Source organism: Sphaerodactylus townsendi, linkage group LG02 (assembly GCF_021028975.2).
Source record: "Sphaerodactylus townsendi isolate TG3544 linkage group LG02, MPM_Stown_v2.3, whole genome shotgun sequence".
In the NCBI taxonomy this organism is placed as follows: domain Eukaryota; kingdom Metazoa; phylum Chordata; class Lepidosauria; order Squamata; family Sphaerodactylidae; genus Sphaerodactylus; species Sphaerodactylus townsendi.
This window is the reverse complement of record NC_059426.1, coordinates 176,037,088-176,052,727: the sequence shown is the minus strand read 5'-3', so window position 1 is coordinate 176,052,727 and position 15,640 is coordinate 176,037,088. Positions and strand designations below refer to the sequence as shown.

At 42.8% G+C, this 15,640-nt stretch overlaps 1 protein-coding gene across 1 annotated transcript in view; it reads right to left on the bottom strand.

Moving 5' to 3' along the window:
- LOC125426418 (maestro heat-like repeat-containing protein family member 2B) overlaps window positions 1-15,640 on the bottom strand; it is a 75,862-nt gene that overhangs the window by 9,415 nt on the left and 50,807 nt on the right. The window contains exons 29-36 of the mRNA XM_048484676.1: window positions 10,229-10,383; window positions 8,733-8,895; window positions 6,966-7,156; window positions 6,085-6,222; window positions 4,988-5,106; window positions 3,758-3,907; window positions 2,342-2,505; window positions 93-248 (exon numbers count right to left, since the gene is read on the bottom strand). Coding sequence (XP_048340633.1) covers window positions 93-248; window positions 2,342-2,505; window positions 3,758-3,907; window positions 4,988-5,106; window positions 6,085-6,222; window positions 6,966-7,156; window positions 8,733-8,895; window positions 10,229-10,383 — 1,236 coding nt within the window. The remainder of the gene's footprint in view (window positions 1-92; window positions 249-2,341; window positions 2,506-3,757; window positions 3,908-4,987; window positions 5,107-6,084; window positions 6,223-6,965; window positions 7,157-8,732; window positions 8,896-10,228; window positions 10,384-15,640) is intronic.

Genomic DNA, 15,640 nt, shown 5'->3' with positions numbered 1-15,640 from the left:
AGAGTGGGGAATCAAATCTGGTTCTTCGGATCAGAATCCACCTGCTCTTAACCACTACATCATGCTGGATCATGTCCTCTAGGTCTTCATACCTCTGATGCCTGGGGACTGGGATCTTGCTGGTGAATCAGGAGTGGTACCAGGTTCTTCCTCACTTGCTCAGCAAAAAATGCGTGGAATCTGGATTTGGTCGACACAGCCAGGATGCCAAAGAGGCGCAGAGCGGCACTGCGAAGATCAGCATCATCCTGTAGCCCGGGGCAGCACACACAGTGTTTGTTTCTCTTTAAATATTGGTGAAGCACAGTCAACTCCTATGCATTAAATAAAGACCTGTAATCCCCATTTAGACACACAGCGTGACACTGCATAGCTGCCACTTTTACGTGGAATATGAAATTCGACCGTCACAAGTCACAGATCTCACATGGATAGTGGCACAAAGACACAGAGGTCAGTTTCACATGGCACAACCCATTCTCCTAGTGGTCTCTGAACCTTTCTAAGCTGATGAAGTGCTCAACATGGGTCTGATTGGAATAGGTCAGTGTCCCATTTCCCAGATTCTAGTCCACTACAACATGCTCTCTCTCTCTCTCTCCCCCTCCCTCCCTCCCTCCCTCCCTCCCTCTCCACACACACACCACCACACCACACCGAAAATACAACAGGTTCTAAGAAACTGTTAGAACATAAGAAAGAGCCTGCTGGATCAGACCAGAGTCCATCTAGTCCAGCACTCTGCTACTTGCAGTGGCCCACCAGGTGCCTTTGCAGGGCTTCCACGTGCAGGATGTAGAAGCTTAATGGCCTTCTGCTGCTGCTGCTCCCGAGCACCTGGTCTGCTAAGGCATTTGCAATCTGAGATCAGGAGGATCAAGATTGGTAGCCATAGATTGACTTCTCCTCCATAAATCTGTCCAAGCCCCTTTGAAAGCTATCCAGGTGAGTGGCCATCACCACCTCCTGTGGCAGCATATTCCAAACACCAATCACACGTTAGTGAAGAAGCAAGTGTTTCCTTTTATTAGTCCTAATTCTTCCCCCCAGCATTTTCAATGGATGCCCCCAGGTTCTAGTATGGTGAGAAAGAGAGAAAAATTTCTCTCTGTCAACATTTTCTGTTGTTTGCAAAGCAGAATCCTGGCTTTGCAAAGAGGGGAGGGGGGCAACAGGGTGTCTTTGAATTTGGGAAAAGTTGACTCCATCTCCATAGGCACCCCCACCCTTGTTCACAAAGCTAGATCCTGGTTTTGAAATGGGGTGGGGGCAGCAGGGTACCTGTGAAGATAGGGAGAGTTATCTCCATCTCCACAGGCACCCCCCCCCCCGATCGTTTGCAAAGCTGGATCCCGACTTTGCAAAGGGTGGGGAAAGCCAGCAGGATGCCTGTTGCTTTCATAGTATCACCCCTTCCTCTTTGGAAAGCACCTGCGCAAAGGCAGCAGTGTCTCTACAGCGGCTGCCTGTACAAGGGCTGCTGGAAGGGTAGTCCTTGCCCTTCAGGGAGAAGCTGGAATTGGGCCCCTCCTGGATGGCCGAGGACTACACTTCCCAGCAGCCCTCACTTTTTCTGCTTCGTCAACATATTATATAGCAGTGATGGCGAACCTTTTCGAGACCGAGTGCCCAAACTGCAACCCAAAACCCACTTATTTATCGCCAAGTGCCAACACGGCAATTTAACCTGAATACTGAGGTTTTAGTATAGAAAAAACGGTTGGCTCCGAGGCATGCGTTACTTGGGAGTAAGCTTGGTGGTAGTCGGTGGCTTTGCTTTGAAGCAACCGTGCAACTCTTCCAACGGGTGAGTCACGACCCTAGGAGGGTTTACTCAGAAGCAAGCCCCATTCCCAGCAACCGAGCTTACTCCCAGGTAAAGCTTTAGTTCTTTGCATGAAAATCAGTGGGGTTTAACAGTGCTTAACAGGGTTACTTATACGGCTTCCCCAAAACTAGGTCTTCGGTTTAATGCTAATAATCGAGCCCAGCGGCCCAGGCCAGCTTAGATGTGTGTGTAATTCACATGATGAACTCTGTTTGTGCGTGCCCACAGAGAGGGCTCTGAGTGCCACCTCTGGCACCCGTGCCATAGGTTCGCCATCACTGTTATATAGTATACATACAAACATGCATACACATATAAAGTCGATTCTAGTATTCTTGTGATTGTTCACTATCCTATGGACCCTTAGTTGGGTGGAAAGACATCATGAATATATTTAAAATAAATAAAGGAAGGAAGAAAAAACAGACACACTGCAGAAAATTCTCTCCTGGAAGCCAGTGAGATCGTAGATGAGGTATGATATGGAGGCACAGCTTGGACGCATCAACTTACATCATCCAAGTAGCTTACAGTCTGCAGGGTGATGTTCTTAAAGAGGGAGCCCATGTCCTTCTCCTTCAGGTGAGGAAGAACCACAGCCAGCACTTGGAGACTTTCTCGCACCACCTGGGCATCATTCAAAGCACCCAGGAAGATCTCCATAATGGTCTTCTTCTCTCCCTTCACCTGGAAGGAGGACATATCAGGAGCTGAGTGGGACCATTGTAAGAATACAGTGGGTTGGACCTGTAGAGCAACTTTGCTGACTTCCCCACAGTACATGAGGCCTTTCTCAGAATCACTTATTGTCCCCCTCAGCCTGAACTAGTCCGTAAACAGGTCTGTTTTCTGGACAACCACATGATAAACACATAAGCACCACCTTACTCCAAAAGTCCACGGAATGCTACACATGTACTTCCAGCTACTACCTCGAGCACCAATCATGAAGCATGTTCTAGCAGCATTCTCCCCTGACGTTTTGCCTGCATCTGTGGCTGGCATCTTCAGAGGATCTGAGGATCTGATGCAGGCGAAACGTCAGGAGAGAATGCTGCTAGAACACGGCCATACAGCCCGGAAACCACACAGCACCCAAGTGATTCCGGCCGTGAAAGCCTTCGACAATACACTACCTATTGTCTACAGCTAACGCACTGCATTACAACCATATTTTTAAATTTATGTATATTTTTTATTTCTGCATAATATTCATTCCATTAATTGTTGGTTATCTACAATTCTTTATCTTTTGTAATGTCTTAAGCAAAACTATTCAAATAAAGGATTAAAGAACAACAACCATATTTGCTCCCCGCTCTCTCCAGCAGGGACTTGCCCTCCCTTCACGCCCCTGAGGCAAATTGAGGCTTCGTGAGCCAGCAAGTTTGAGCTATTACAGAAGGAATGAAAAACGGGATTGTCGTCTCTGTTAGGGAGAATCCACCCGCCCACCATTCTGTGCAGTCACTCAGCACGTTGTGAGCAGATTCTCTGAATGCCTGACAGAGTACAAAGTCTTCCAAGCAAGTTTTCTCCCCGTGGCCGCAACACGTACATTATGGCCTGGTCATTGCGGGGAGGTCCCTTTTCCTTTTCCTTTTGTGTTCTGCACATGTGCAGCTAGGCAGGTGCAGCCAGTCGGATTGTAGGACAACCAACATGGCTGCGGGGGTTCGTTTCTCTATCCCTGAGCAGCTACGCGTGCGTTGTAGAATTTTTTTTAAAAAGAAGCGTCTCCGTGCGAAGGTGCAAAAGCAGCCCGGATTGTTTCTATGGGCTCCAATTGCTGCCTGAATGTGTGAAAGGCACACATGTGAACAGAAAGAAGAAAAACAGGTTCCTTTATCATGACTGTGACATGTTATACATGTGCTGTGCAGAGTCCACCCTTCATCCCATGCTTGGGTTGCAATCATACAAAGCAACGGGATCTGACCTTGTCGGGAGCTACAAGGAGAATATTGCCAAGGCCTCTGATGGACATCTGGCGGATGCTGGGATATTGGTCTCCCGCCCTCTCTATTAAGTTGGAAAAGATGGTCTGCAGTTGCTCTTTCCCTGATAAGATGGGATCCCCTGATTGCCTGCAGTAAGACAAAACGCTCATTGTGAGTACATTCTGTGCATGTATCATACAAGACAAAGTAATACCAAAAAAGTCCACAATTTGGGCATTTGACTGGCACACAGGAAGAAGAAGAAGAGTTTGGATTTATATCCCTCCTTTCTCTCCTGCAGGAGACTCAAAGGGGCTTACAATCTCCTTGCCTTTCCCCCCTCACAACAAACACCCTGTGAGGTAGGGTGGGGCTGAGAGAGCTCCGAGAAGCTGTGACTAGCCCAAGGTCACCCAGCTGGAGTGTGTGGGAGTGCACAGGCTAATCTGAATTCCCCAGATCAGCCTCCACAGCTCAGGTGGCAGAGCTGGGAATCAAACCCGGTTCCTCCAGATTAGATACACGAGCTCTTAACCTCCTACGCCACTGCTGCTCCTGTGACAGGAAGCGCTGAGTCTGAGCCTTCTAGTCCCTCTTTTGAGTTATACCTGATGAGAAACTGTAGGGAGAGTTCTGGCTCCCTGACTGGAGGCCGGACCAAAAACAGATGCAGAGAATAGCCTTTAGAAATTTGTTGGATATCGGTACACCCCAATGATGCTGGCCGTGAAAACCTTCTACAATACATTTCTCACTGTACTGTAGACTTCATACGCTTTTTATAGCATGAGATAATCAACTGCTTCTATTTCATAAAATCCTTCCAACTGACGACATTTGGGCAGCTATTACAGCCTGTCTCTGTCTGCTGTAGAATTTTGGCACTATCCAGTATTTACCCAAGCGGAAACGTTTCCCCAAACTTAGAGTACAGGGCGACCCGTTTAACCCTTGTTTTTAAATAAAAGCAAGCTCAGAAGCAAAAATGCTTACGTGGCAATTGTGCATCATAGGTTACAGTCCGATGGCTAGTCAAAGGCCTGGCTTTTCTAAGTCTGCTTTTGTAAGTATTCTTTTGTACGTTTTCGCCCTTCCCTAACAAAACAAACCTCAACCAAGGATGTGGTCTGGTTTGTGCCACATGCAGTTGCTCCCACACTGCCTCAGAGACTGTTGTTTTCAGAAACCGCAGAAGAACATCTATTCACTTCATCTCTGCCTTTTACCTCTACAAAAAAGGCAGTGCTGGTTAGACGCAGCTTTTCAGACCCCGAATTCATCCAGAACAGGACGTGTTCAACGATCTCCTTGTCAAGAAGGCCACTCTGAACCAAATGACTGAAACGGAAAAGGAACAATGGTAAGAAAACAATAATGGAAGATCTTGACAGTCACACCTGCCTGGGTGGAAATCAAGTAGTACTATCAGAGCTGTTTACTGGTACTGTGGAGACAGAAATAATCTTTTTTTAAATGTTTTTTTTAATTTTACCAACAGAAAAGATACAGAGGAAGAAAAGAGAAATTAAAAATAAACGTAGCAATCATGACAATCTTCATTGGTCTCCCTTCCAAGTATCGACTCTGCTTAGCTTTTGACAAGACTGGGATTCATTCATTCATTCATTCATTCATTCATTCATTCGGTTTCTATACCGCCCCATCCCCGAAGGGCTCTGGGCGGTGTACAACATGAAATTCATACAGTGTCAGGTAAAGGAGCAATCATACAAAACACAGTAAACAATTAACGTCGCTCCATCCAGTTAATAATCACTAAAATACACTTAAACTCCATATAAACAGCGGTTAATACAATCGAATAACTAAATAACTAAATAATTAAATAAGAGGCGTCCAGAAAAACCCACCTTTAAAACCTTCCCCAAAAAGGGAGAGCAGCGGGCCCCTCAATATGAGGGTTACCCTAATGTAAACAGCACAGGGAGCAGGGAGGGGCACCAATCAGCGGCTGGACACTCCAAAGGCCCGGTGGAACAGCACGGTCTTACAGGCCCTGCGGAACTCACCGAGATCCCGCAGGGCCCGGACAGCTGGAGGAAGGGTGTTCCACCAGGCCGGGGCCAGGGCCGTTAAGGTCCTTGCCCACGTGGAGGCCAGACGCATCATTGAGGGGCCGGGAACCACCAGCAGATTGGCCTCTGCTGAACACAGAGACCGGGTAGGGACATATGGGGTAATGGGGTCCAGGCTGGATTCCCTCCTTCCTTCCCCCTTCAGAATATCTGACAAAAGCGAGAATGCAGTGGGAAGGGAATGCCATGGAAGAGTTTAACTGATTCTCAAATTCCTTACCTGGTCAGCAGACAAACCCCCTCATGGTGGGTGCTGGGATCCCTCAGTAAAACCCAGATATTCACTCCCCCGGTTTCCGCAAGCGACGGCTCAGAAGTCATTTTCGACAGCAGAGTCTTCAGGCTGGCTACAGAAAGTCTGCGATAAAACGGGAGAAGAATAAGAATTCGGATTTATACTGCCGTTCACTCTTGAAGGAATCTCAAAGTGGCCTTCAAACTCCTTCCCTTCCTCTCCTCACACCCTTGTGAGGTAGGTGGGGCTGAGACGGTTCTGAGAAAACTGTGACTAGGCCAAGGAACTCATAGCATGTAAGCCCACCTTACGTTGGACAATAGTATGATTACCATTGAGTTTCTGGTGACCGCTAGAGCTACCCTTATCAGAGCCAGCATGGCGTAGTGGTTAAGAGGAGGTGCACTCTAATCTGGAGAACTGGATCTGATTCGTCACTCTGCCACTTGAGCTGTGGAAGCTTATCTGGTGAACCAGATTAGCTTGTGCACTCCAACACATGCCAGCTGGGGTAGTCACAGTTATCCCAGAATGCTCTCAGCCCCACCCACTCACAGGGTGTTTGTTGTGGGAGGGGGGGGGAAGGGAAAGATATTGTAAACCCCTTTGAATCTGCTTACAGGACAGAAATGGGGGATATAAAGCCAGACTCTTCTTCTTCTGCTGAGCAAAAAGAATCCTTGTCCACGTGCTTCTCAGCAGCCCTCCAGATCGGTCACTGGTGACCAGGGCTGCCAGCAGAAGTCCTCCCCTGTGAACCAGAGGCCAGGCAACCCAGCGTTCACAGCTCTTGGACATCCATCTAAGAGCGACCAAAAAGAGCCCTGCCACTTTCACCTGGGCCGTTTTCTCTCCCCAGGTTTTACCTGCAAGGGTTGCCTTCGCTCAAGTGCTGCTCTCTCTGGAACAGCCTCCGGCGTCCTTCATAAGAAGGCATCCTCTGACCCAGCGTTTTGCTGACCTGCTGTAGGAGAGCACAGAACAATGCCGGAAACAGCTCTTCGATGACTTTCCCAGTAGGCAGCACAGATATGACTTCGTAGATGGCGCAGGTGGCCTGCAGAGAGAGAGAGGGGGAGAGAGAGGGAGAGAGAGGGAGAGAGGGAGAGAGAGAGAGAGGGAGAGAGGGAGGGAGAGAGAGGGAGAGAGAGGGAGGGAGAGAGGGAGAGGGAGAGAGAGAGAGAGGGAGAGAGGGAGGGAGAGAGAGAGAGGGAGAGGGAGGGAGGGAGAGAGAGAGAGAGAGAGGATTGAAATTTGGGGATGTTTCACTGTTCAAGCAGTTAATGGCGTTCCACAACATATATGACCTGACTGAGAAGACAAGAGTCACCGGAAAAGGTGATAATGCCAGGAAAAGTTGAAGGCGGCAGGAAAAGGGGAAGACCAAACATGGGATGGACTGATCCATGAAGGAAGCCACAGTCCTCAGTTTGCAAGACCCTGAGTAAGGCTGTTAAAGAGAAGACGTTTTGGAGGACATTTTTTGATTCATTATAAGTCAGAACTCAGAAGCAACTTGACGGCACTGAGCACACATATGCAGAGCTAGAGATTGTGTTCCTGGGTTTCTTGATGGAGCTAGAGATTGTGTTCCTGGGTCTCTTGATAGTTCCTGGGTCTCTTGATTAGTTAAAGGGACTGGTAGGTTTTCCAGCCTCCAAGGAGTAGCAGAGCTCTCCTGGGATTACATCTGATCTCCAAGTAACAGAGATCAGTTCATATCCAATAGTGTATAGCGGATAAATTCCAAAACACAAAGATATATCCCGCTAATACACAAGCCTCAATATAAAGTGCACACTACGTTATTGTGCTAGTGTGATTTCTAAACATCCACTTATCACTATACCTAACGGACTGCCACTATTTACTTATGCCTAATTCTAACACGTAACAAACACTTATTACTAAGCATACAACTCTTACTCATAACATACAATTTAGACATACAATTAAATATTCAAACATACAAGAAACCATTAAGAATGTAGAGGCTGGGGGGTGTTAGCCCTTAACTGAGAGACCCGTCTCATCCAGCACACTCTCTTTTTGAACTGTGACCATCCGGCAGACGATACAGGTCTATCAAAACTAGGACAAAGAGGCTTAGAGACAGCTTCTACTCCAGAGCTGTGGCTATGCTAAACTCCGCGGCTTCGTGTTGATGTGTTTGGGGCTGTGTAGGGATGGGTGGAGGAAGGGGAAAGTGAGGATGGGGTATGAGTCTGAAATGGTGTGCATCGAGGAATGCTGCTGTAAATTTTCGTTGTGCGTGCACAATGACAATAAAATGCTTATGCTTAACTCATAAGTTTAAGTAGTCCAATTATATTAGCTTCCCTCTCTTCTTGGACCATGAACACAAAACAACTCAATTGTCCATAACAAAATTCCAACTGGGCACAAGTCTTGGAGGCCGTCCAAATAGATTGGCTTCTCTCCATCTGAGCATCTAAAACGGGATCTGCGGTATCATTCCACATTTTCAAAAAAGCTGCTTTGTGACTCCTTTTAGGCCAAAAAGGTGAGGTATAAATCCAAACTCCTCCTCCTCCTCCTCCTCCTCCTCTTCTTCTTCTGCTTCTCCTACAACTCTTCACCATTAATAAGACATTTCGACAATGCTAACTTACTTTGAGAGGTTCTTCATCGGCGAAAACTGGGGTGTCATCACTGCCGATGGCCGATGCTGTCTCCAAACTTTGTGGCTGTGTGACGGTGGTGGCCAACCGCTGCAGGATCAGTAGGGCCAGGAACAGTTCCTTGCCTAAGGACCTCCAGAGTTCCCCCGTCTCACTGCAAAGGAAAAGCACAGAAGGTCCAGGCTGCACGGAGGGGCCCACGGCACCGAGTGGGAAGTGGCAGTAGTGCAGTCCAGGCTGTGTTCACGACTTGAGTTGGATTCCAGTGGTTAAGAGCAGGGGACTCTAATCTGGAGAACCGGATTTGATTCCTCACTCCTCCACAGGAGTGGCAGAGGCTTATCTGGTGAACTAGATTTGTTTCCGCTCTCCTATGTTCCTGTTGGGTGACCTTGGGCTAGTCACAGTTCTCTCTGAACTCTCTCAGTCCTGCCTACCACCCAAGGTGTCTGGAGTGGGGAGGGGAAGGGAAAGGAGTTTGTATGCTGCTTTTCTCTCCTAATAGAAGAACAGGAGAGAAAAGCAGGGTATAAACCTAAACTCTAAACTCTTCTTTTTCCCAACGAACATCGGTTTCAGGGAGGCAGTTCAAGGTTGACGTAGCCTTCCATCCTTTTGAGGTTGGTACAATGAGCCCTCAGCAGCAGTGGCATAGGAGGTTAAGAGCTCGTGTATCTAATCTGGAGGAGCCGGGTTTGATTCCCAGCTCTGCCGCCTGAGCTGTGGAGGCTTCTCTGGGGAATTCAGATTAGCCTGTACACTCCCACACCAGTCAGCTGGGTGACCTTGGGCTAGTCACAGCTTCTCGGAGCTCTCTCAGCCCCACCTACCTCACAGGGTGTTTGTTGTGAGGGGGAAGGGCAAGGAGATTGTCAGCCCCTTTGAGTCTCCTGCAGGAGAGAAAGGGGGGATATAAATCCAAACTCCTGCTCCTGCTCCTGCTCCTCCTCCTCCTTCTTCTTCTTCAGCAGTACAGATAACTGGTGAGGGCAATGGCAAACCAACCCATAATTCTAGTCTCTCTAGTCTTGGATTCTCCTTAAAATTCCTGATGCTCAGCAACAAGATGGGAAGCAGGCCAGTCTACTGATGGGGCACAACAGTCCTTATGGTTCCATCTTCTCTTGCCCTCCCACATTTCTTCCACTCCACTAGAAGTGGGCAGAAGGGCAAAGCACCAGACTGAGGCCCCTTCCGCACATGCAGAATAATGCCCTTTCAATAGGTACCTCCCAGGGTATAAATCCAAACACGACTCTAACCCAGACCTCCCTCTACGGTTGCCAGCTCCAAGATGAAAAATTCCTAATGATTTGGGGGTGAAGCCTTGAGAGGGCAAGGTTTGGGGAGGGGAGGGACCTCAGCCACAGAATCCACCCTCCGAAGCAGCCTTGGTTTTCCTTGGGCTTCGCTTGCTTAAATCCCAGGACTCCACTGAAAAAATTTGCATCAGCAACATTGAGGATGGATCCTCAGCAATCTCCCACCTGTCCATGGGGAGGCGCCGTCCCATGAGGCTGTTGAACACGGCGTCCAAGTGATAGTGCGCCATGACAGAAATGGCATCTACCAGGACCTGCCGCAAGGACTCTTCCTTGATGGTAGGCAGGCGACTGTAGAACACATCGAGGATCTTTGAAACCTGAGAGGAGTACAGCCATAAAGAGGTCAGTGGCAACCCAAGAACTGTAAGATCTGCAAACAAATACCCACCTAAGAATGAAAGGACCAGGGAGGACCAGCCATTTTCTGTGATGATGCACATTTCTTATTTTAAAATGCAGTCAAAACTTTTGTCTGAAACTGGGGTCAAATTGACAGGAGAAATGGGGACAAAATGGACAAAGGTTTGTCCTCCATCTTCTTCAACTGGTGGGAGGGTTTGGGGCAGAGACATGGGGGTGGGGTAACATCAGCAATATTGCTACATTACTCTCAGAGAAAACCTAGAAGAATCACTGGCCACTTTAAGGTTTTACCATAGAGCTTCTGGCAATTCCTGGATTTACTCTTTGTCATTTCTGGAGTTTCCCTAGAGTTACCATCAATGTTCCTGCCTTTGTTTTTCTTTTTTTAAAATGGAGCCAGGGTCATTTTTGTCCCTAATTGAAATAGAAGGAACCTGAAAACAGCATGGTTAAAGATTTGCCAAAGAGCCATTCCTCTTTTCCCATTCCACTCTCTTCCAAAAAGAATACCCCAGTTGTATTTGCATTTGCAAATAAAGCAGAGGTGAAATTGTAGCATGCAGTCTCGCTTCCCAACCCACATTTTGCCATATTGTAAACTACATTATGTTTAAGGGATGGATTAACCCTAAAAGTACATATTCCATCCCCCAGAAGAGAGTCAATGGATAATCACAGATCATAAACAGATTAAAGAAATAAAATTGGCAGATTTGTCCTTTGGACATAAAAATAGAAGTTTGGAAACATTTATCCCACTTCACAGAGAGGTCCCTATTGTGCACGAATATGTACTTAATGTTTGTGCCAAAAGAATTAAAGATCCAGGCATAATTTGGAAGGCTGGGATAAACACTGGGTAGGCGGCTAGATCTGTACATGGACATGGCTTAGAAAAACAGCCCTAGGAGTCCCATTTACTGACTCTCCTGAACTGGCTGTCTCCTTTTTTTTTTAATTTTTAAATTGCTTTATTGACAAAAAGGTGTATACACAAAACAAAACAAAATACATATACAAACAACATGTAGTAACATATAACATATGACAACAACTACAACTACAACCGTAACAAAAAACAAACAAACAAACAAGTAAACATATAGTTAGGCTTCCACATGTGCGTTTTCCTGTTCGTCAACATTTCAAATTCTTATTTTCCTGTATTATCTTCTAGATTTAACCTATAATACTTCTAATATCACATACTTCTGATTATTCCTTCTGTCCAAATATGTAAACCAATGTTTCCATTGTTCCAAAAATTTTTCTTTTGTTTCCAAAGTTTCAAAACCTGTTAGTTTTGCCATTTTAATTAGCTCTAACACTTTTATTTGCCAATCTGAGATTGTAGGTATTTTGTCTGTTCTCCAATTTTGAGCCAAAACTATCCTTGCTGCTGTTGCTAGGTACTGTAATAATTTTATATCGTTTTTCTTCTGAACATTATTACAAATGCCTAATAGATACAATTCTGGTGTACATTTGAGTGTTATGTTTACAATTTTTTGTATCTCTTGATGTATTGATAACCAAAACTTTTTTATTTTTCCACAAGTCCATAATTGATGGTAGAGGGTTCCCACTTCTCCTCCACACTTTCAACAAAGATTAGATTTGTGTGTATATTTGGCTATGGTGACAGGTGTCAGATACCACCGGAACCACATTTTATAGTAATTCTCCTTGATATAATTACTGGTCGTGAATTTCAACCCTGAGTGCCATAGTTTTTCCCAATCTGATAACAATATTGTGTGTCCGAAGTCTTGTGCCCATTTAATCATATAATCTTTAATGGCTTCATCTTCCGTCTCCAATTTTAAACATAATTCATAGAATCTTTTTATTAAATGATCTTCTTTTTTTTGCATTATTTCCTCTAATTCATCATAGATTCCTATTTTGTTAAAGGGCTTTTCTTCTTTCTGAAAAGTACTATTTAATTGTTGATGTAACCACCAACTTATGTTCCAGCCCTCTGATTTTAGTTCTTCTAACTCTTTCATCCTATAGCTTATTTTGTTCTTTTCTTGTATTGTTTTAATTAGATCTTTATAAGTTATCCATCCCTTATTTATATTATCTCTTTTAAATAAGGCTTCATGGGGAGATAGCCATAGTGGTGTGTGATTACAAAAAATTTTCCAATATTTTTTCCATGTTCTGTATAAAGAAAATCTAATCGGGTTATGGAAAAATTGTTTATTAATTTTGCCTTTATTGTACCAGAGATATGCGTGAATCCCAAATCTCAAATCCGCTCCTTCTAAGGTCAGCAGATTATTGTTGGAAAGCAACACCCAGTCTCTTAACCATGTTAAGCAACATGCTTCATGGTATAGTTTTAGGTTTGGAGCTGCTAAACCTCCCCTATCTTTTATATCAGTCAGAATTTTATAACGGATTCTGGGTTTTTTCCCTCCCCAGAGGAACTTTAAAATATCTGTTTGCCAAATTTTGAAGGGTTTATCTGATTTAATTATTGGTAGATTCTGGAATAAAAATAAAATTATTGGTAATAAATTCATTTTTAACGCTGATATTTTTCCTAATAAAGATAATTGAAGTTTGTTCCAGATCTCTAAATCTCTTTTAATTTTTTTCCACAAATGTTCGTAATTATTTTCAAACAATTTAAGGTTAGATGAAGTCAAATAAATCCCTAAATATCTTATTTTTGTATTAACAGAGCCTCCCCAATTGTTCTGTATTAATTGTTTTGATTTTTCATCCATATTTTTAACTAATATTTGAGTTTTTTCTTTATTAACCCTTAATCCAGAAATTAAATTAAATTCTTCCAAAACACTTTTTATTTGTGTTAAAGAAACTGTTGGGTTTTCTAAAATTAATACCAAGTCGTCCGCAAATGCTCTGACTTTGTAACATTCTGTTTTTATCTGCACCCCTTGTATCTTACAATCTTTTTTAATTTTATCTATTAATAAATCCAAAACTAAAATAAACAGCAGCGGCGACAGAGGACAACCCTGTCTTGTCCCCCGTTGTATTGTACATTGTTTTGTTCTTTCTCCGTTAATAATTATCCTTGCATTTTGTTTTGTATATATTTTTCCAATCCATGTTGTGAATTTAATTCCAAATTTCCTTTTTCTCAAAACCTCCTTAATTAATTCCCAACTCAATGAATCAAACGCTTTTTGCATATCTAAAAAAAAGAGTGCTAATTGTTTATCTGGGTGCATTTCAAAATAATCTATAATATTTACAATGATTCTTATATTCTCTTTCATATTCCGTTTTGGTAGAAAACCTGTTTGTTCTGGGGATATAATTTTAGTTAATACTGACTTCATTCTAGTTGCTATTATTGTAGTAAAAATTTTATAGTCCGAATTTAAAAGCGATATGGGTCTATAATTTGAGATCTCTAATTTATCTTTTCCCTCTTTTGGAATTAAACTAATATTTGCATTCTCCCATGTTTCAGGTATTCCTCGCCATGTTTCAGGTATTCCTCGCTTATCGATATTGTTAAACAAAAAGTAAAGTGCATCTATTATGTCTTCTATAAACTTTTTATAAAATAAATTAGTAAGACCATCTGGTCCAGGAGTTTTGTTAAGTTTTAATTTTTTCACAGCTTCTCTAATTTCTTCCTTACTGATCACTTTATTTAGTGTCTCAGCATCTTTTTCATCGATCTCTTTGACATGGTATGATGTTATCAAGTCTTCAATATTGCTGCTATTTCCTCCTTCTTGTTCTTCTTTATATAATGAAGTATAATAATTGAAGAATTCATCTTTTATTGTCTTATTATTGGTTATTATTTGATCCTTAATTCTTATTTTATGGATCCATTTTTGTGATTTCTTTTCTCTTAAACACCATGCCAACCATTTGTTTGGTTTATTTGCTTTCTCAAAGATTTGTTGTTTCCTACGCCAACTGTTTTTGCTTATCTCCTCTGACATTAACAAATCATGTTGATGCTTTAGAAAATTTATTGTTTTCCCAGTTTCGTTGTCATTTCTGGTTTCTTGCAGTTTTTGCTCCTGTTGTTTAATTTGCAATTCTAGATTTTCTAATACTTTATATTTATTTTTTTTCTTTCTACTTTTGTGTCCTATTAATATTCCTCTTATGTAGGCTTTGTATGTATCCCATATTATATTCCAGTTATCATTATTTTTTGCATTTATCTCGAAAAATTCTTTTGTTTTATCTTTACAATCTGTCACAATTTTATCGTCAAGTAGGAGATAGTTATCCAGGGCCCACCTAAATTCTGCTATCCTGTATGGTTGTTCCAATTTCATGCTAACCGGTTTGTGATCAGATATAAATATAGTCTGAATCTCTGTCTTTCTGGCCCAATTTGTAAATTTTGGTGACGTTAAAATTACGTCTAGTCTTGACCACGTTTTATGTCTATCAGAATAAAATGTATATTCTTTTTCCTTCAAATTTTTGTGTCTCCATATGTCCGTGAGATTTAAGCTTTGTAAACCATCAAAAATTTTTTTGGTAATTTACCTTGGTCCTTGTTGGCCGGAGTTTTTCCCTGATATTTTTTATCTATCTCCGGGTTTATCACCCCATTCATGTCTCCTAGTACCAATAAACCTTCATATTCATGAATTATATTCAATATTCTGTCAAATATCATACCAAAAAAATTACTTTTATCTCCATTTGGAGCATATAGACCCACCAATAACATTTTAACACCATTAAACACCATTTCCACAAATAAATATCTTCCTTCTGGGTCTTTACTAATCATTTGTGCTTCATATTTGTTCTTCACATATATCACTATTCCTGCCTTTTTACCTTTAGATCTAGCAGCAATAAACTCATTCCCCAATTTTGGGTTTTTCAATAACCCACTGTCCTTAATAATCATATGCGTTTCTTGCACACAAATAATATGAGCTTCCTGTCTTAATAAATAATTAAAGACTTTTTTTCTTTTCATAGGACTATTGAGTCCATTAACATTCCACGTAAGGCAATTCATAGTTTATTAAGTCAATCAAGAAAGGGTGAAGAGAAAGTAAAATAAAATAAAATAAACAAGCACCACAATTTATTTACAATATCTCTTATTTCAGTTCCCTTTTAAATTTCTTCAAAAAGGCTGTCGCTTCTTCCTTGTTTAAAATTACCTTTCTAGTCCCTTTAAACTGAAATGAGAGACCCTCTGGGATCTCCCATTTGTAATAGATATTTTTCCTTTGT